Source organism: Hyperolius riggenbachi, chromosome 7, assembly GCF_040937935.1.
Source record: "Hyperolius riggenbachi isolate aHypRig1 chromosome 7, aHypRig1.pri, whole genome shotgun sequence".
Taxonomy (NCBI): domain Eukaryota; kingdom Metazoa; phylum Chordata; class Amphibia; order Anura; family Hyperoliidae; genus Hyperolius; species Hyperolius riggenbachi.
The window spans coordinates 71,467,295-71,487,780 of NC_090652.1; the positions used below are offsets into that span (position 1 = coordinate 71,467,295).

At 41.2% G+C, this 20,486-nt stretch overlaps 2 protein-coding genes across 2 annotated transcripts; both read left to right on the plus strand.

Moving 5' to 3' along the window:
- The first annotated feature begins 8,382 nt into the window (after positions 1–8,382).
- LOC137526054 (taste receptor type 2 member 40-like) lies at positions 8,383–9,330 on the plus strand. Its single transcript, XM_068247267.1, has one exon. It carries the CDS (start codon positions 8,383–8,385, stop codon positions 9,328–9,330), a length of 948 nt encoding a protein of 315 aa, XP_068103368.1.
- Positions 9,331–18,741: 9,411 nt separating this feature from the next.
- Positions 18,742–19,683, plus strand: LOC137526055 (taste receptor type 2 member 40-like). Its single transcript, XM_068247268.1, has one exon. It carries the CDS (start codon positions 18,742–18,744, stop codon positions 19,681–19,683), a length of 942 nt encoding a protein of 313 aa, XP_068103369.1.
- The last annotated feature ends 803 nt before the right edge of the window (positions 19,684–20,486 follow it).

Consider the following 20,486-nt stretch of genomic DNA (forward strand, 5'->3'; position numbering starts at 1 on the left):
CTTGCGGTTTTGTAAAAACCGGAACGGATGTCCGGACCGCACCGGATCCGGACCGGACCTAATCCGTACGGTTCCTATCCGGATCAGGTCCGGATCCGGTCCGTTTGCATCCGTTTTCCGTGCGGTATGAACACGGTTGCGGTCCGGATCCGTTTGAGATCAAGCTGTATAAAATAATACCTGGGGTCTGGGAGGTCGGCAGAAGCTCTGGGGTCAATGTAGGGCCTCACCTCCTCGTTATCAGACGTATCGGACATGTTGCTGCCGGGGAGCTCCAGCGTCAGGTCGCTGCTGCTCCACTCTGTGGGTGCTGGGCCTATGTGTCCCCGTCCAGGATGGCCGCTGTAGCATGGAGGAAGCATGGGAGGTGGGGTGGAGCGTCCGTTTTTTACGGCCAGTGTGTTGTGCGCTCTCCGGTTCTCATTGGTTTCTATTGGCCGGATGCAACAGTCCGGCTCCGCTCCGGATACGTCAGCCGGAGGGGCCGGACCAAAAAATAGCACATGTTGGGTCTTACGCCGGAGTCCGGATCCGGTCCGGCTCCGGTCCGGACGAAACGGACGCATGTGAACGGACGCATAGACTTTCATTGCTATGCCGTGCGTCCGTTCCGTCCGTTCCGCATGCGGTCTGGCTCCGGCACGGCGATTCCGGACGGCGACCGCTAATGTGAACCGGGCCTTAGTGTGAAAATCACAAAAAAATCTAAATATTACAAGCTTATTACAAAATTGTTTAATCGACATTTTGGCTCGAAAGTCAAATTTGACATTGTTTTTAAAAAAATGTATGTGCAAAGAAAATCAAAATTTTTGCTCATCACTTCTCTCTACACTCTTGTTTTTTGTTTTACCACAGTTTAGTGAATTTACCCCTTCGTCACTGACTTTCCTCAGAGGAGCTCACAGTCTAATCCATACCATATTACTACAGTAATGTACTACCACCCCAATGTATGATCTGGCATTGTGTGTCTTACTGCTTATACCTGTATTACGTTGTCTGTCACCCCTATTATCATTGTCCGCAACCTAATTTATTGTGAAGTGCAGCATAATATGTTGACTCTATATAAAAGCGATAAATAATAATAATAATACTAATAATAATAATAATGTAACTATGTAATGTAACTATAATATTATAATTATGTATTCGTCAGAATTCCCTAGATTTAATGCAAATAAACAGTGTCACCTTTTTCAGGTAGGATTTTTCAGCAAAATAATGATTTGATGGTAAAAAGGATTATCGTGAAGGCAGATCTTTTTTTAATAAAATCCTCTCACATTCTCAGCTGATGAAAAGTTACATACACAGACTTCATTCATTCTAAAGACTTGATTTTTAAAGGCATGCCATTGCTGCATTGATGAAGAATGCTATGTTCCCTTCCTCGAGGTTACAGATAGACTTTATTTAATAGGAAAGAACATATTTAGACTTTACATAAGCAAAGTTTAAAAATCTTTTTATGAAATGTACTTTTGTATTTATAGTATGAATAGAAAGATATTTTAATTAGACAAAACAGGCAATGACATTTGAGTGAAATGTTTGACTGGGACAACTAAGCTAATCAGCATACCAGGAAAATCCCAGCTAGGGCACTATCTGCACAGAGTTTGTATGTACTCCCCGTGTCTGCGTGGGTTTCCTCTGGGTACTCTGGTTTCCTCCCACAACCCCAAAACATACAAATAAGTTAATTGGCTTCCAAAGCTGGCCCTAGACTATGATAGATACATTACATGATACATACATAGGCATATGACTACGGTAGGGACTAGATTGTGAGCCCCTCTGAGGCACAGTTAGTGACAAAGCTATATATTCTGTACAGCACTGCGGAAAATGTTGGTGCTATATAAAACTCCGAAATTAAAAACAATAAATAATAAATTATTGTTTATAAAACAGTTTAAAGATAGAATGTTTATTTGTGTCAATGACTAATTAAAATAACTTGTTTACAGCCTACAGGTCAGAACGGTGACAATATGTGCAACATCCACAGGCAATATGGCACCAGCATGGCTAATGATGTTATCTTTTAATAAATGACGTGAATTATCCATGACTGAGTGTAAAATATCAGAATGTGTAAACAAGTTAAATGTTGTAAAATGAAGCTAATTCCTGATAAGTACTTATCAGCCTCTAAGGAATTTAAAGAGAAACTCCAACCAAGAATTGAACTTTTTCCCAATCAGTAGCTGATACCCCATTTTACATGAGAAAGACAATGATTTTCACAAACAGACCATCAGGGGGCGCTGTGTGACTGATTTTGTGCTGAAACCCCTCCCACAAGAGGCTCTGAAGACCGCGGTACTGCTGGCAAACTGCTACAATGTAACAATGTTCAGAGACAGGAAATAGCTGTTATTAGCTGTCTAACAGACAGAACAGCTAGAAACAGCTAAATAACCTGCCCACAGTAACAATGTCACCATGTAATAAATGTCAGAATGTGAATCTGGGAGAGGAAAGATTTTACAATGAGCAAACACTGACTAAATCATTTATACATAATTATGGTAAAAAATGAAGCACTTTTTTTACTACATTATTTTCACTGGAGTTCCTCTTTAAAAATAAGCTAATTGACGCAAAGGACATTTCAGCCAATCAGGACCAGAGGTTGAGGGAAATTCCAAATGGAAGCCATACTGGAAGTTGTTACTATAAACATAGGGGCAAAAGCCATAGGTGACACTAGCCTGAAAATCTTCTGAGAAGACACACAGAAGTGGAAACTCTTCTGGAGCCCTACCTTCCCACATTTTGGTTCCACTGAAGAGATTGGGAGATGGGGGTAATATGCTTTTCATATTCTGATGATGAATTTGTCTGCATTAAGTTCTGTTAACGTGACACTGAAGCGAAAAAAAACCTCATGATATTATGAATTGGTTGTGTAATACAGATAATTAATAGAACATTAGTAGCAAAGAAACTAGTGTTATACTAGTGTATAATTGCAGTTTCCACAATACACTCAGCATTTTAAATGATTTCACAGAGCAGGCTAGTGACCCTTTGAACTTTTCTTTGCAGAAAAACCATAGGGCTTGATTCACAAAGCAGTGCTAACCTACTTAGCACGTCTAAAGTCTTTAGACGTGCTAACCAGGGTGCTAAGTAGGTTAGCACCGGATTTCTCAATCAGATCGCGCGCTAACTTTGCGCGCATAAAGTTTTGCGCGCGCAAAGTCCTATGCACGCTAAGTCCCATAGGCTTTAATAGGCACTTCGCGCGGAACGCCCTGCGCTCTATGCAGCGTGCGCGGAAAGTTTTGCGCGCATAAAGTTTTGCATGCGAAAAGTTCGTTTAGACGTGCTAAGGGGGTTTTCACAGGCATGCTAACAGTTAGCACCGCTTTTTGAATCAAGCCCATAATGCATTATTGAATATACTAAGAATATTTATGTTTGCTTGGCTGGCTATAAATGGATGGAATATTGTTAGATGGAAATGCTACATGGAATAGTTCATATTTTTGTATACTGTTTATGCTGTATGATAAGCAAATGCAGTGTTTAGATAAAAATCAAATACTGAGTGCTGCAATTTATTTTTAAGGTACCAAAGAAGGATTCAAACCCCATTATGTACAATATAATAATTGCAACCAGGGGCCTAAATACAGGGGAGCAGCCCTTGCTACTGCAGGGGGCCCAGAGCTGTAGGGGGGCCCAAACTAATACTTCACTCGCTCCAATAAAGGGGTCCATCCTTCAGATCAGTTGTTTCTGTGGCTACAGCTATTATGGGCAAGGCTGGATTTGGACATCCCCCCATCCCCTCCTGTGCACCACCCGTCCTGTGTACTCTCCCTGTCCCATTTGTTATCTGGTCGTTTGCTCTCATCTTGTGCTCCTCCCAACCTCTGTTCTTCCCTGGTCCTGTTCTCACCCCATTCTGTGCTGTTCTTGCGGGAGGGGCAAAGCACAGGATGTGAGAGCACAGGACCAGTGCTCCACTGCTTGCCCCTGTGAAACTTGGGCAGCCACTGACTGAGTTTGTGACTGCTGCAAATACATCTGAAATAAGAATTATAGCCATCAGACATGATAAGACAGGCTGCAGCACTTCTGTTGTGTCTTCTCTCTCCTACACACTGAGAAAAGAGAAGTAATTAGATCCAGGCAGGCTGAGAGCAGGAGAGGGAGGGGCAGAGAAGGGAATCAGGCTAAGGAGACAATGCTTCAGCTTCAGGAGAAATAAGGAAGTGCTACTAATAGTGTCCATACATGGTACAATTTAAAAAAAACAAACGATCAGATAATTTAGTTTGATTATTCCGTTAGATTGAATATAAACATTTTTCCAGCATGCCCGATTGGATTTTTATTGTAAAAATAATATATATATAATATAAATATTTTAAAGATAATCGTTTCTTGTTCTTGATCGAAAAAAAACAATATTTTCAACTTTCATTCAATTCGATCGTTTTGGTTGAATAAACGGGAAAATAGAACGTTTTTATTGTACCGTGTATAGGCACCATTACAGATATAAATGTGAGTCTGGTCTACCCACTATGACGTACCAGATATAAACTATGTGTTCCTCTAACTGTACACAGTGCATAGACTACATATTTGTACTGCCATTCAGACCTTTTTTTGGCTGGAGGTGCTCTTTAAGGCTCCTTTGATCAACTGGAAAAAGTAAAAAGTATAAAATCTTGGATATCACTGTCAACTTTTGAATACTTTTTCTTCCCAGCCATAGGGATGGTCAGACATACTGATTGATTCCACAGAAATTCGGATTACCGAAAATGACGATTACCAATGCTGTGGATTTCTGATTAACGATTTCCAAGGAAAGACTTTTTTTGTCATTTTGTTAATAAAATTAGTTAATTGTAATAATTCTACGTATTGGACCAATCAGAGAATACTATGGAAATTTTAGGCCAATCACAAGACTCAGAAATACTCAGCAGTATCTGAGTCCTGTGATTGGTCTAAAATTACTGTGGTAATCTTTTTTGTTTTGTTTTTGCTGAAAAATTCTGCATTCTCTAATTGGTCAAATGCTTCCAAGCCCTGTGATTGGGCTAAAATTACCGAGTTGCGGTAATGTGGTATTTCCGCAGAAATACGATTTCCGATTACCATTGCAGTAAGCCCATTTCAGATCGGAAATTTGATCATTTCAATTCAGCCATGAAAATTGATTTACTTCCCATCTTTCCAAATCTCTATTAATATTAGCTAGAAGGGGTATAAAGTTCTGTTGATAAAGCTCTTTAGATTAGGTTAATGCAGTTTAAGACCATTTCAATGGAAAGTTCTGAATGACATGAGTATTTATGTGAGTATTTATGTCTTGCGTCAGACCCAACGACATTACCTCACACTTATTATATTTAATCTTATAGTTGGACACATTACCATACACAGAGAACTCCTGCATTAAATTGGGCAGTGAGATGTGAGGTCAGGTCAAAAAGCAAAAGAAAATAGCAAGCCATCAGTGTATATGCAGCCTTGATCCCTGAATTCTTAACCTCTTAAGGACCGTAGGCTTACACCCCCATAGAGACCAGTCTATTTTTTACAATGCAGGCCACTGCTGCTTTAAGTGCTCGCTGCAGGGCCGTACAACGCAGCACAAGTAATTCCCCCCGCTTTCTGCCTACCAACAGAGCTTTCTGTTGGTGGGCTCTGATCTCTCCTGGGATGTTTGTTTGTTTATTTATATTTTATTTATTTATCTGTTTGTTTTAATAAATTTGGCATTTTTTTAAATTATTTAATTATCCACCCTCCCTCACTCCTCCTGGCAGCAAATCCCAGCGATCGGCTCTCATAGACATTAGCCTATGAGAACCGATCGTTCTTGGAACCTCCCAGGGGGACAGACGAGTGTCACAGCTTTCCCCAGTGCAGCGTTGCCTTAGATTGCACTGTACAGTGCAAATAGATGGCAATTTCGTCCATCTAATAGTCTCCTAGTGAAGATCGCCACTGGGAGGCTGATGACGAGGCGAAGCACAAGATCTCCTGCAAAATACTCCCCCAGGACTTGACGCCAATCAGCCAGCCACCTAGGTAATGGAAGGCCTATACTGACAAGCATTCAGATAGCCCAGCCAGGACACCTCCTGGTCTTTGGCATCTGGCAGCCATGGGAACAAGAAGTTAGTTTGAAGTAGTGGAAAAAGGTAAAATCAAATGAAGTATGCCACTGGGGCGGCTATAGCCTCCCATGAAGCGCCCAGCATGAAACGGCCTTCAGGCTTCCTGTACCCGCCACCCACCATATAATACTTGCAAGCCAATTGGTGGCAGTGCCCAGTAGTAGATGCATATGGTGCAAAAGTTGAGGATGCAAGGACTGGGGAAGAGTCTGTGTGCATGGATAGGGAACTGGCTAATAGACAGAAAACAAAGAGTTGTGGTCAATGGATCGTACTCACAGTCGTTAGCAGTGGGGTCCCACAGGGGTCTGTACTGGGTCCAGTGCTCTTCAATTTATTTATTAATGACCTAGTAGATGCAGTAGTGAGCAATGTTGCTATTTTTGCAGATGATACAAAATTGTGCAGAATCATCAACTCTCAGGAAGATAGTGTCATATTGCAACAGGATCTGGATAGGATGGCTATATGGGCACATAAATGGCAGATGAAATTCAATGTTGAAAAAAGTAAAGTCATGCATTTTGGTCATACCAATGGTCTAGCACCATACAAAATAAATGGGATACAGTTGGGGACATCAAACTTGGAGAAGGACTTAGGAGTACTCATCGACAACAAGTTAAATAATCGTACTCAATGCCAAGCCGCTGCAGCTAAAGCTAACAAAATTTTGGGATGCATTAAAAGGGAAATAAAAACTCGAGATGCTAGCATAATATTGCCCCTGTTTAACTCTCTAGTAAGGCCACATCTGGAATATGGAATTCAGTTCGGGGCACCACATTACAAAAAAGATATTGCAGTTTTAGAGCAGGTGCAGAGACAAGCAACAAAATTGATACGTGGGATGGAAGGTCTCGCTTATCAAGAAAGGTTAGATAAACTGGGTTTATTTAGTCTAGAGAAAAGACGCCTTAGCGGAGCTCTAATTAACATGTATAAATACATCAGAGGGCAATATAATAGCTTAGCGGATGATCTTTTTGTCCCTAGGCCTTCTCAAAGGACTAGAGGACATGATCTGCACATGGAGAAAAACGTTTTAGCCATTTATTTAGGAAAGGGTTCTTTACAGTAAGAGTGATTAAGATGTGGAATGCATTGCCACAGGAAGTCGTTATGGCAAACTCTATACCTGCATTTAAAGGGGGCTTAGATGCTTTCCTTGCGTTGAAAGACATCCATGGCTACAATTACTAGGTAATACCTAATGATGTTGATCCAGGGATTTTATCTGATTTCCATCTGGAGTCGGGAAGGAATTTTTCCCTTTTGGGGCTAATTGGACCATGCCTTGTAAGGGTTTTTTCGCCTTCCTCTGGATCAACAGGGATATGTGAGGGAGCAGGCTGGAGTTGTACTTTGTACTAGTTGAACTCGATGGACGTATGTCTTTTTTCAACCAAAATAACTATGTAACTATGTAACAAATAAATATAATGATTTGGTCCTACCCTGTGGCTAGATACTGAAAAGTGGCTGGATATGGATAGTGTACTGGTTGAGGGCTCTACCTCTGGCACAGGAGACCAGGGTTCAAATTTTCGACTCTTCCTGTTCAGTAAGCCAGCATCTATTCAGTAGGAGACCTTGATTGCTCGATCGGCCTGGATGGAAAATCTAGATCGGTCCGGGCAGAAAATCTAGGTCGATCGGCTGCTGCAGCAGATCAATGGCCCATAGGGTTGCATTGAATCGAATGATGCAACATTGCACGTCGATCGATTTTCAACAGCTTTAATTCTGAAATCTATTGAAAATCTGCTCCTTGTGTGTTAACACATCAGATAGATTCCTTTCAGATTCGATCTGACAGGATTCTATTTAATGGTTGAATCTGCTGCTAATCTATAATATAACTAAAGTATTTTAACTGCCTCTGTACTGGAAACAATATGGACTCTTCTCTTTGCTAATAATTTTCTATTTATAAGCTGTACTACACATACAATTCATCATATCATAAGTGTATTTTCACTTCAGATTCCATTTAAATGAGACCCATTTACCACTTTAGTTATCTCCTAAACTTAGAGGAAAGGTTTGATAAATTACTCTGTCTGTACAATAAGCTTTGTTTCACCTTCAAAAGAAAACATTTGATTTGCCTATTATGTTAATGAGTTACAAAGGCCTGGAGATAATTTGCATTCATTCATGACTCAGCGCCACAAGCTTACAAAAACACCAACACCAGAGACTCGACTTTATCAACACAATGAGTTTGGCAGCGAATATCATCACCGTCACTGTCACCACCATGCAAGTAGTAGTAGGTTTTACCTTAAATGCTTGCATTGTGTCTTTCAGCTTTAAAAGCATGAAGACTAGGCCAACCTCTAATCCCACCAGTTTGATCTACTTCATTATGGGACTGCTGAATGTCTTCATGGACCTGGTCTTCACCGTTGAGGCTTTTATCTATATCTTCACCCCTTTGACATTCTTCACTGAAGAAATATCTTTCACTATGATTATGCTGAGCATGACTGTGACTTACAGCAGCTTTTGGCTGACTGGCTGGCTCTGTACTTGCTACTGTGTTACCATTTCCAACTTCAGCCATTGGTTCCTCGGTATCTTAAAACAGTTCCTGGCTTCCTTTCTGCCACATATTCTTCTCTTGTCAGTCATAGGGCCATTTGTCATGAGTATTTTCCTGTTTTGGATGGCTAGAATGATATGTCCAATTCAGTCGTCAATAAATAATACTCAGACATCTTTTGGTTTCCCATTAGTCATTATTAATCCTGTATACAGTGTGATGGTCACTCTCTTGGGCTGCTGTCTACCCTTCATTCTCACTCTGGGCTCCACTGGAGTCACAGTCTCCTCTCTTATAAGACATATAAACAATATGAAATACAACGTGGCTGGAGACAATTGTCCAAACCTCCAGGCCCTCTTCAGTGCAACAAAAACAATGGTCCTGTTCCTCATATTCTCAATCATTTCCTATATCACTGAATTCCTGTGGATGACATTCCTCAGAAATCCTTTTTCAGATCGCAGCGTCATCATTTGGTTTATGATAACGTCTTTTCCAACAGCTGAAGCCATGATCATTGCCCAAGCCATTCCAAAGCTAAGGAAGATGATTCTGGACAGGATTCGTCCCACCACAAACAGAAAAAAACTGATCCACATCATTCTGTGCATAACATAATGACATCAAAGTTGCAATTTAAAAGCAAAAAAAAAAAAGAAAAACCCTTATCCTTTTAGGAATGTGCAAAATAAAAAAATATTATAGTTCATAGTGGTTGATTCACTAAATTACAGTAAAAAAAAATGCTGGTTCTACCCTGACAGAACGGCACACCCTAGAGGCGACAAACTGATAAGAGTCCCAGAAAAATTAGTGGTCCGTAAACAAGAAACTGTCTATTCTCTGTACCGTTGATGTAATAAAGTGCCCATCACACATATAAGGTATTATACAAATTTTGGTGTTTGTACACTATCCCTGCTCCCCAGTGTTTGTAAAAAATGTCTCAGTCTGCAGCAATGGTCTGATGGCTGCACATACTAAGTTACAGGCAAAGGAGTAGATTTTGTACACCATCCCTTTCAGCCTGCCCTCAGTAGACAGTGCTTAGATTCTTATTACACTCAGGTTAGTGACCTAATGGTGTTTAAATACATACACAGAGAAGAAGGTAAGATCGATATCCATCACATTGATGTGTGACTGCTTCAGGCTCGGACTGAGCCACCAAACTGCTGATTTTTCCATCGGTAGGCCCCGGCCACCCCGCCTCCTGGGGGCCCCAAAGCTGAGAAGGAAGGGGCACAGCGCAGGAAGGGGGGAAATTGTGTGTGCACAGAATGGCGGAGAGGGGGGGAAGCCTCCCCCCCTTCCTCACCTAGGGCCCCCCCCTTCCGTGCTCCCCCCCTTCAAAATTGCAGCCAGCGGCAGCAGCGGGGAATAGCTTACCGAGTCAGATCGATAGCTCTGCGTGCCGCTGGTCTGGTCTTCTGCACTGCACTGTCCAATCACACTCTCGCAGTACTTACTGTGAGAGCGTGATTGGACAGTGCAGTGTAGGAGACCAGACCAGCAGCGGTACACAGAGCTATCTGATCCCGGTAAGTGTTTCCTGCTCGCTGCCGCTGCTGGCTGCAATTCTGGAGGGGGGGAGCGTGGAAGTGGGAGTCCCTAGGTGAGGGAGGGGGGAGGATTTCCCCCCTCCCCACTACTCTGTGCACACTGCCCCCCCCTTCCAGCATGGGGGCCCCCACTAACTGGGGACCTGCCTTTGTGGGGATCTCTGCCGCCAATCTGATTGCATTTTCTGGGGATATCTGCCGCCAAACTGATTGCATTTTGTGGGGATATCTGCTGCCAATATAATTGCATTTTGTAGGGATATCTGCCGCCAATCTAATTGTATTTTGTGGGGAAATCTGCCGCCAATCTAATTGCATTTTGTGGGGATATCTGCCGCCAATCTGATTGTATTTTGTGGGGAAATCTGCGGCCAATCGGATTGTATTTTGTGGGGAAATCTGTGGCAAATCTGCGTGCATTTTGTGGGAATATCTTCCGCCAATCTAATTGCATTTTGTGGGGATATCTGCCGCCAATCTAACTGCATTTTGTGGGGATATCTGCCACCAATCTAATTGCATTTTGTGGGGATATTTGCTGCTAATCTGATTGCATTTCGTGGGGATATCTGTCGCCAATCTGATTGCATTTTGTGAGGATATCTGCCGCCAATCTGATTGCATTTTGTGGGGATATCTGCCTCCAATCTGATTGCATTTTGTGGGGATATCTGCTGCCAATCTGATTGCATTTTGTGAGGGTATCTGCTGCCAATCTGATTGCATTTTGTGGGGATATCTGCTGCCAATCTGATTGTGTTTTGGGGGGTATCTGCTGCCAATCTGATTGCATTTTGTGGGGATATCTGCTGCCAATCTGATTGCATTTTGTGAGGGTATCTGCTGCCAATCTGATTGCATTTTGTGGGGAAATCTGCTGCCAATCTGATTGCATTTTGTGGGGGTATCTGCTGCCAATCTGATTGCATTTTTTAGGGATATCTGCCGCCAATTTGATTGCATTTTGTGGGGAAATCTGCTGCCATTTGACTACTTGATGAATTATCATGAGGCATGTAACTACTTGATTATTTTATCTAAAATAGCAGTAGGAGAACAGAGGCGCCAGCAGGATAAAAGTGGATAAAAACTTTAAAATTTGCTGGGAGGAAGCAGTGGACTTACCTCCATAAAGCAGACACGAAAGACTGTCTGAACAGTAGTCACATTTATTAATTAGTACCCCAAAACAGTGCAACGCGTTTCGTAGGCCCAGCCCGCTTCATCAGGCAATAAACATGGGGACAAGACAGAATTTCAGCAATAGCAGGTGTAGCGCCTCAGGCGCTACACCTGCTATTGCTGAAATTCTGTCTTGTCCCCATGTTTTCAGCAATAGCAGGTGTAGCGCCTGAGGCGCTACACCTGCTATTGCTGAAATTCTGTCTTGTCCCCATGTTTATTGCCTGATGAAGCGGGCTGGGCCTGCGAAACGCGTTGCACTGTTTTGGGGTACTAATTAATAAATGTGACTACTATTCAGACAGTCTTTCGTGTCTGCTTTATGGAGGTAAGTCCACGGCTTCCTCCCAGCAAATTTTAAAGTTTTTATCCACTTTTATCCTGCTGGCGCCTCTGTTCTCCTTCTGCTATACTGTGTCCACCCCTGGTGGAGGGGTGATCTACCCCCTTTCGCATCTACAGAGAGCGACTTCTTATCCCTGAGTGAGGACAGGTCTAATCTCCTCACCTGCCTATACAGTGGTTGCCTGTGTGGTAACCCATGTTTGTGAGTATAATTTTCTCACGATAACCTTTATTTCATTTATGCTTAACATACTACACTATATTGGGCTCTCGGTTTCTCTACACTTTATATTTTATCTAAAATGTATCTGGTCGGACCTAATCTCTGTGAATAACACCGCTACTTATTTTGTGTTTTTTTTTTTTTTTTAAGTCTGCCCATGACTCATCATGACTACGCCCATGTTCCAGTGCATGGTGACACTCATTTATTTTTGCTGTGGCGCGCAGGGTGTGCCGCATGTGGACATATCCCATTGGAGACTGTCCTCAGAAGTGCTCACAATCTATTCCCTACCATAAAATCATGCAAAATTTGTACTCGTTTAGCTGTTTAGCTGTTGGCACCCAGCCACCCACCTACCCACACTTCTGCATTTAGTCGGATTATGGGCAGTATTGTGTACTGGGGAAGATGTCATCAATGAAATAACAGATCATATCTAGGGTGAACACAAACCTTCTTGTCTAAATGAAACAGTGATAAAAATGTTAACCATTAACCGCTTTGCCCTCCTTGATGCAGTTCTACGTGAAGGAGGACATGTGTGCTCCAGCGGCTGATCGCGCGCGTGCAAGCACGTTCCCGGCCGCGGATTCGTTAGCCCAGGAATCAATGAATCGAGCCATGGTGCCAGGTCACTGATCCTTCTCCCCCGCAGAAAAAGCGACAGCTTCTCTCGGAAGCTTCGCTTTTTCTGACTCCTATGTCCCTCTAAGCGTACATGTTACGCTTAGAGTGACGTCATGTAAACAAACTTAAGGTTGCCATCTTGTGGCCAAAAAGTAAAACTACATTTAAAAGTAAAAAAGAATACACATATATTTCCCCAAATCAAATACTATTTACATCCCACCCTCCCAAAAATACCCCCATAAAATGTTTAACCACTTCACCACTGAGGGGTTTTACCCCCTGACCACCAGAGCAATTATCACCTTTCAGCGCTCCTTCCATTCATTCGTCTATAACTTTATCATTACTTATCGCAATGAAATGAACTATATCTTGTTTTTTCCGCCACCAATTAGGCTTTCTTTAGGTGGGACATTATGCCAAGAATTATTTTTTTCTAAATGTGTTTTAATGGGAAAATAGGAAAAATGTGGGGAAAAAAAAAATTATTTTTCAGTTTTCGGCCATTATAGTTTTTAAATAATGCATGCTACTGTAATTAAAACCCATGAAATTTATGTGCCCTTTTGTCCCGGTTATAAAACCGTTTAAATTATGTCCCTATCACAATGTTTGGCGCCAATATTTCATTTGGAAATAAAGGTGCATTTTTTTCAGTTTTGCGTCCATCCCTAATTACAAGCCCATAGTTTATAAAGTAACAGTGTTATACCCTCTTGACTTAAATATTTAAAAAGTTCAGTCCCTAAGGTAACTAATTATGTATTTTTTTTAATTGTAAATTTTTGAATTTTTTTTTAATTACAAAAAAAAAAAAAAATGGGGAGTGTGGGAGGTAATGAGTTAATTTTTTGTGTAAAAGTCATTTATTTCTATGTGAAAAATGTGTAGGGTGTAGTTTACTATTTGGCCACAAGATGGCCACAGTAACTTTTTGCTTTATTGCGACCTCCAAGCCTCCTTCCGGAAGCTTGGAGGAAGAATAAGGAGGCTGGACACGTGAGTTTCTTCTCACAATGATCGCGCTGCCCATAGGAGAGCAGCGGGTCATTGTGGGGCTTAGATCAACGAACGGGAATGGATTTTCCCGTTCATTGATCTCCGGGCGAGCGGGCGGCGGCGGTTTTACTAGCGGCGGGCGGCGTGTTTACGAGCGGGAGCGCGGACAGCGTCGGGAACGCGGAAAGTACGTGTTTCTCCGTCCCTGGTTTTTAAAGGATGGAAAAAGGGGCGGAGAAATACGTACGCGCGGGGGTAAAGTGGTTAATATTAAAAAAAACAACATTACAATTAAAAAAAAACCCATAAATATTTACCTAAGGGTCTAAACTTTTTAAATATCTATGTAAAGATGAAATATTTCTATTTCTATTTTTTTTTTATAAGCTTGTAAATAGTGATGGATGCAAAACGGAAAAAATGCTCTTTTATTTTCAAATAAAATATTGTCGCCATACATTATGATAGGGACATAATTTAAACGGTGAAATAACCGAGACAAATGTGCAAATACAATACGTGGGTTTTAATTATGGAGGCATGTATTATTTTAAAACTATAATGGCCGAAAACTGAGAAATAATGAATTTTTTCAGTTGTTTTCTTATTCTTCGTGTTAAAATGCATTTACAGTAAGGTAGCTCTTAGCATAATGTACCACCCAAAGAAAGCCTAATTGGTGGCGGAAAAAACAAGATATAGATCAGTTCATTGTGATAAGTAGTGATAAAGTTATAGGCTAATGAATGGGAGGTGAACATTGCTCGGATGAATAAAGTGAAAATGACCGAGGGCTTAAGTGGTTAAATTAAAAAACAAAACAAAAAACAACTTTATGGTAAGACTAGTGCCAGTATCCGCACATTTCATAAAGTTGTTAAAGAGTACAATTGCTCCAGGAAAGTAGGAGTGTATGTATCCAGATTCCCTAACCACTGTCATGCATCCATCCTAATAAGGATCTATGGGGTACATTCACTAAACTGCAGTAAGCAAAATAACATGCATAAAGTCCTATGCATATTGAGCACAGTGTATTACTCTCTACTCGTGTTATTTTACCACAGTTTAGTGAATGTACCCTTATGTCACTGACTTTGAAAAGCTCACAGTCTAATCCAGGGGTGGGCAAACTTTATAAGGATCAAGTCGCATTCCTATTGAATGTGGCCCACTGCCATTGCAGCTAACCTGCTCTTTCTCCCTCCCCCACCCCCTTCAGGCAGAAGAATGGCAGGATATAACTTACCCTATCCCACTCTCCAGCGGTAATCTGCATGGCAATGGCAGCGTCCTGAGACACACTGCTATGCAATGATGACAGGTCACATGACCGCTGGAGAGTGTGACAGTGATAGGGTGAGTTGGTTTCTTCTACATGCTCTACATGTATCATTCTAAGGATGGCGGGAGGGAGAGGGGGAGAGGAGAAGAAGCTAGCCCTCTATTGCCGGGCTGGCTTCATATTGTCTGCCAGACAAATCTGTCCCGCAGGCTGTATCAACTGGTCAAATCCATAACATATCCTATATAATAAACCCCCTGTGTCCCTGGATTCTTTTCTATCCCTGTGTCCGTGCCTTTGTGCTACTGCGCATTTGTGGCATGTGAGCAGCCATTGGGACAGAAGGAGGACGGGGCCAGGAGGCGTGCTTGTGCATGGGCGGGCGTGTGCGCATATGCGTGTGTGTGCACAAGCAGGCATGTGTGCTGACATTCAGCGATGATGACAGGCGGGAGAGGAGTTGTGACGGAGGACTAGAGCCCATTATTGTAACAGGCTTAGGCCTACTAGTTACTACAATAATGGACTACCACTCCAGTGTATGATCTGGCATAGTGTGTCTTACTGCTTATTACCTGTATTGTGTTGTCTGTCACTCCTATTATCATTGTCTATAACCTTATTTATTGTAAAGTGCTGCAAAATATGTTGGCTCTAAATACATCCAATTAAAAAAAAGAAAATATGTAACTATAAAATTATATTTATGTGTATGTCAGAATTTTCTAGATTGAATGCAGATTAATTCTGTCACCTTTTTCACGTATGATTTTTTTAAGCAAAACAATGATTTTATGGTAAAAAGAATTATTGTCAAGTTCAAGTGATTTTTTTTTTTAAATTACTGTCACTTTCTTAGCTAATGAACGGTTACATACACAAACTTCCTTCGTTGTGCTGACTACTGACTTGATGTTTAAAACCGATTTCATTGCTGCATTGAATTGATGAAGAATGCTATGTTCCATTCCTCAAGGTTAAACCAAAACACCTGCAAAGGGCTCCTAAGTCTTTAAATGGTCTCTGAGTCTGGTTCAGTGGGAGTCACAATCATGGGAAAGACTGCTGACCTGACAGTTGTATAGCAAACCATCACTGACGCCCTCCATAAGGAGAGAAAGCCTCAAAATGTAATTGCAAAAAAAGTTGCATGTTCCCAAAGTGCTGTATCAAAACACATTAATAGAAAGTTATGTGGAAAGGAAAAGTGTGAAAGAAAAAGGTGCACAAGCAGCAGGAATGACCGCAGCCTGGAAAGGATTGTCAGGAAAAGGCCATTCAGAAGTGTTGAGGATTTCAACCACAAGATATGGACTGAGGCTGGAGACTGTTAGTGCATCAAGAGCCACCACACACAGACGGATCCTGGACATAGTCTTCAAATGTTGTATTTCTATTGTCAAGCCGCTCCTGAATAACAAACAATGTCAGAAGTATCTTACTTGGGCTAGAGAAAATATAACTGGTCTGTTGCTCAGTCAGTAGTCTAAAGTTTCCTTTTCTGATAACAGCAAATTTTGCATCTCTTTTGAATACCAAGGACTCAGACTTTGGAGAAAGAATGGAGAGGCACACAATCCAAGATGCTTGAAGTCCAGTGTGAAGTTTCCATAGTCTGTGTAGATTTGGAGAACAATGTCATCTGCTGGTGTTGGTCCAGTGGTGTAGCTAAGGAGCTGTGGGCCCCCATGCAAGTTCTACATTGGGGCCCCCCAAGCACTCTATACATAACAATTGATATGGTAGCACCAAAACCTGCCAATGGCAACTACAGTGTCAGATGTGCAAGAAGGGGATGGGGAGCAGTTTGTTAATGATTACTACTATTCAAAGTATCTAACACAGGACCAATAAAGAGCTAATACTGTAGTTGAGGGCCCCAATGCGTTCACAACCTCTGCAACCCCTATTGCTATGCCCCTGTGTTGGTCCACTGTGCTTTATTAAGTCCAGAGTCAATGCAGTAGTGTACCAGGACAATTTTTCAAGCACTTTATGCTTTCTTTTGCAGAAAAGCTTTATGGAGATGCTGACTTTATTTTCCAGCAGGACTTGGCACCTGCCCACACTGCCAAAAGTACCAAAACTTGGTTCAATGACTATGGGATTACTGTGCTTGATTGGCCAGCAAACTCGACTGACCTGTCCATATTAAATCATAATGTATAAATATAATAAATATTTACTGCTGAGCTTACTGAATTATCCTTACCAACTGTATCTTGTTCCAATAATTCAAAAAATTTGTAATTTGAATTACTGTTTATAAATGAATTTATGGCACTATAGCACCTTTCTCTGCATATTTGCACACTTATGCTGGATCAGCAGCTATTGGATTATTGTACATGGATTATTTGATGACATGTCTCGGAATCAACGGTAGTATTTGACCCAGTGTCCCACCATTATAAACATGGTTATTTAAAGGTATTGTTGGTGGGAGACATATTATTGGAACAAGATACCGTTGGTAAGGAGAATTCAGTAAGCTCAGCAGTAAATATTATTATTTATACATTATGATTTAATATGGACCTGAGGTGACATAGTGTTTTTAATTGTTTTTAATCATGTTTTGCTGTTAATAAAGATCCTTTCTATGGTATAGCTGCAGTTGTGGAAATATAGTAAAGTTGAAGTAGAGGGACTACTTGTTTCTGTGTTCTAGTTTATGCTTGTTCCGGGTCGAAGACCCTAGTCCCTGATATATATATATATTTCCTTATATAGGATACATTGCCAGCAGATAGGACTGAGCAATTTAGGGGATCAATGCTTTTGTGTTAACATATATTTCATATATTAGTTTCACATTTTAAGTTGAATTACTGAAATAAATGAATTTTTTAACGATATTCTAATTTTTCGAACTTCACCTGTACATTCACTTATTAATGTTTCAAAATAAATTATATATCTAAAAAGGTCATTTTAAGAGTAGGAAGATAGATACAATTGTTTATCTCATCAGCCTATTTTCACCTTGGGTTCACTTTAAAGAACAAGCGACACCCATGCTAACCTAGAAATACAAAACACATATATAAGTAGATAAATACTACGTCTGCTTACATAACAGATGTATTGTGCTATCCATGTACTGATTACTGTGAATTTTATAAAGGAAAAGCAGAAAATGCTATTCTAGGCAGTGGCCATCTTGCCAAGCTAATGCTGACATCATATCCTCTCTGACTCTTGCCCCCCCCCCCTCCCTTCTCTTGCTCATTTTGTATTAATTAGCTGCCCTCTTTCCAGAGTCTTCAGACACTCCCGCTGAGGTGTATACTAGGAACTACACTGTCTTTCCTCCAATCGCTGAGTCACCTCAGCCTTGCTTGTAAACACAAGTGAGCAGAGGTGTTTCAGATAAGAAAGCTAGGCAGGGAAATAAATGGAAGAGGAGGAATATATTATAGATAAAAAGAACTCCCAGCATTCAACTCTTTGGCACTGTTTGGCACTAGGGCCAGTGCTCATAAAGTATGTGATAGCTCCAAACCATAACAGCAGAAAAAGTTTTGCAAGTTTTGAATGCAGGATTAGCACCTTTATCACTTAATACACTCAGACCAGTTGCTTTTTAAATTTGAGTTTTATAGTGACAATACCGCTTTAAGAAGATGCTAAACCTTTCTATAGCTTCCAAGGCAAAACATTCCTCTGCCTCTGTGTTATTATGGAAAAACGTAACCTATCTCTTCTAATACTTTGCATGTGTCAGACTCTGACACTTATATATCAGCACTCACAAGTCATCAAATCCCAAACACAAGAAGCTTGAACATAGCACCACAATGGAGTCAGCTACCAGTCTTCTGCTGTCCATCATCACCATCTTGCTGGCAGTGATGGGCATTAGTTTAAATGCTTTCATTGTCTCCTTCAGCTTTGAAAGCCTGAAAATCAGACTGGCTTATAATTCCACCAGTGTGGTCTACTTCACTATGGGATTGGTGAACATCTTCATGCAGCTAATTTTATCCACAGCGTCTTTAATTCTTGCCTTTTGGCCTACTTTATATAATGTGAGGGCAATACTTTTAACTATGATTGAACTGAGTATGACTGCAATGTACAGCAGCTTTTGGCTAACTGGCTGGCTCTGTGCCTGTTATTGTGTTACCATTTCCAACTTCAGCCATCGATTCATAGTTGGGTTAAAGCAGTTCCTCTCCTCCTTCCTACCACATGTTCTTTTCTTATCAGTCATGGGGTCATTTGTAATGAGCATCTTACTGTTCTGGATGGCTGACATGGAATTTCCAACACAGTTTCCGACAAATAACACTTCAGAATTCTTTCTTAGCCCAACAGTTCTCTTAAGTCCAGTATACAGAGTGATGGTCAACCTTCTGGGATGCGGTCTACCCTTCATTCTTGCTCTTGGCTTCACTGGAGTGACAGTGGTCTCCCTTATAACACATATGATCAGAATGAAGAACAATATCTCTGGATACAGAGGACCTAATCTCCATGCCCATATCAGTGCCACAAGGACCATGGTTCTGTTCTTCACATTCTCTATAATCTTCTATACCATTGAGTCTCTCTTCTTGGCATACGTCAAAGGGATGGCATCAGATCTCCTAATCACTATCAGCTTTTTTGTTATCATGGCTTTTCCAACAGCTGAAGCCATCATCATTATTCAGGCTATTCCCAAGCTGAGGAAAATTATTCTGGGAAGGTTCTGTCCTGTGAATGATATCAGCAATGGAATAACAGATGACACCTAGGGTGAAAGCAGTAAAATAAAAAATATATTGTAAAGACTGGTATGAGCATCCTCAAACTTTGTAAAACTTCTCCAAGAAAATAGCAGTTCACGGATCCAGGTTCCCTAGCCACTGTCATGTTTCCCTGCTAATGAGTAACTACAGGATTGATACAAACAGACTTACAGAGTACATAGTCATGTCTCTGACTGCCCTCAGAGGAGTTCAAAATCTAAATCCTCCAATATGTTATAATTTAAGTAGGCCTCAGTTATTTGGACTGAGGTTTAGGTAAAAGGCTTGTTCGCAGAATATACCTTTAAAATAGAGTTTCTCGTGATGCAGGCAGAAGCATCTCAGTGTCTGCTTGAAGCAGATGATACAAGCAGATACTGAGAACATGTTCCTGAAGGAAGGCCACAGGCCTACACTGCCCCAGACAAATGGACTATGAGAACAATCAACATAGGCCATATTTACAAAATATCACATTCCTGTAAGTAAGTGAAAGGCAGCATTAAATATTAATCGAGTAGGTGGGTATTATGTCACCACGAGGGGTCTAAGCCAATAGTCGGGTCTGGGGGATGGCTAAGATGAGGTCACATTTAACTCTTTCCTAGTCAGTATTAAAGGGCCGGATGGGCAGACGGAGCGCACTCTCTTATTCCTACTTTCATGCTCTCTATATGCTGACTGGAACCCCTAATATTTCCTTTCCTTATGTACTCTGATATAATGTATGCTGTACATAGGTAGTCTAGAAGATGTAACTTAGAAGACATAAGAGGACCTGATTATCTTCAGCAGGAAGGTAATCACGC

What these genes read in the sequence shown, in the direction of transcription:
- LOC137526054 (XM_068247267.1), top strand. Translation starts at nt 8,383, where the DNA reads ATGAGTTTGGCAGCGAATATCATCACCGTCACTGTCACCACCATGCAA.
- LOC137526055 (XM_068247268.1), top strand. Translation starts at nt 18,742, where the DNA reads ATGGAGTCAGCTACCAGTCTTCTGCTGTCCATCATCACCATCTTGCTG.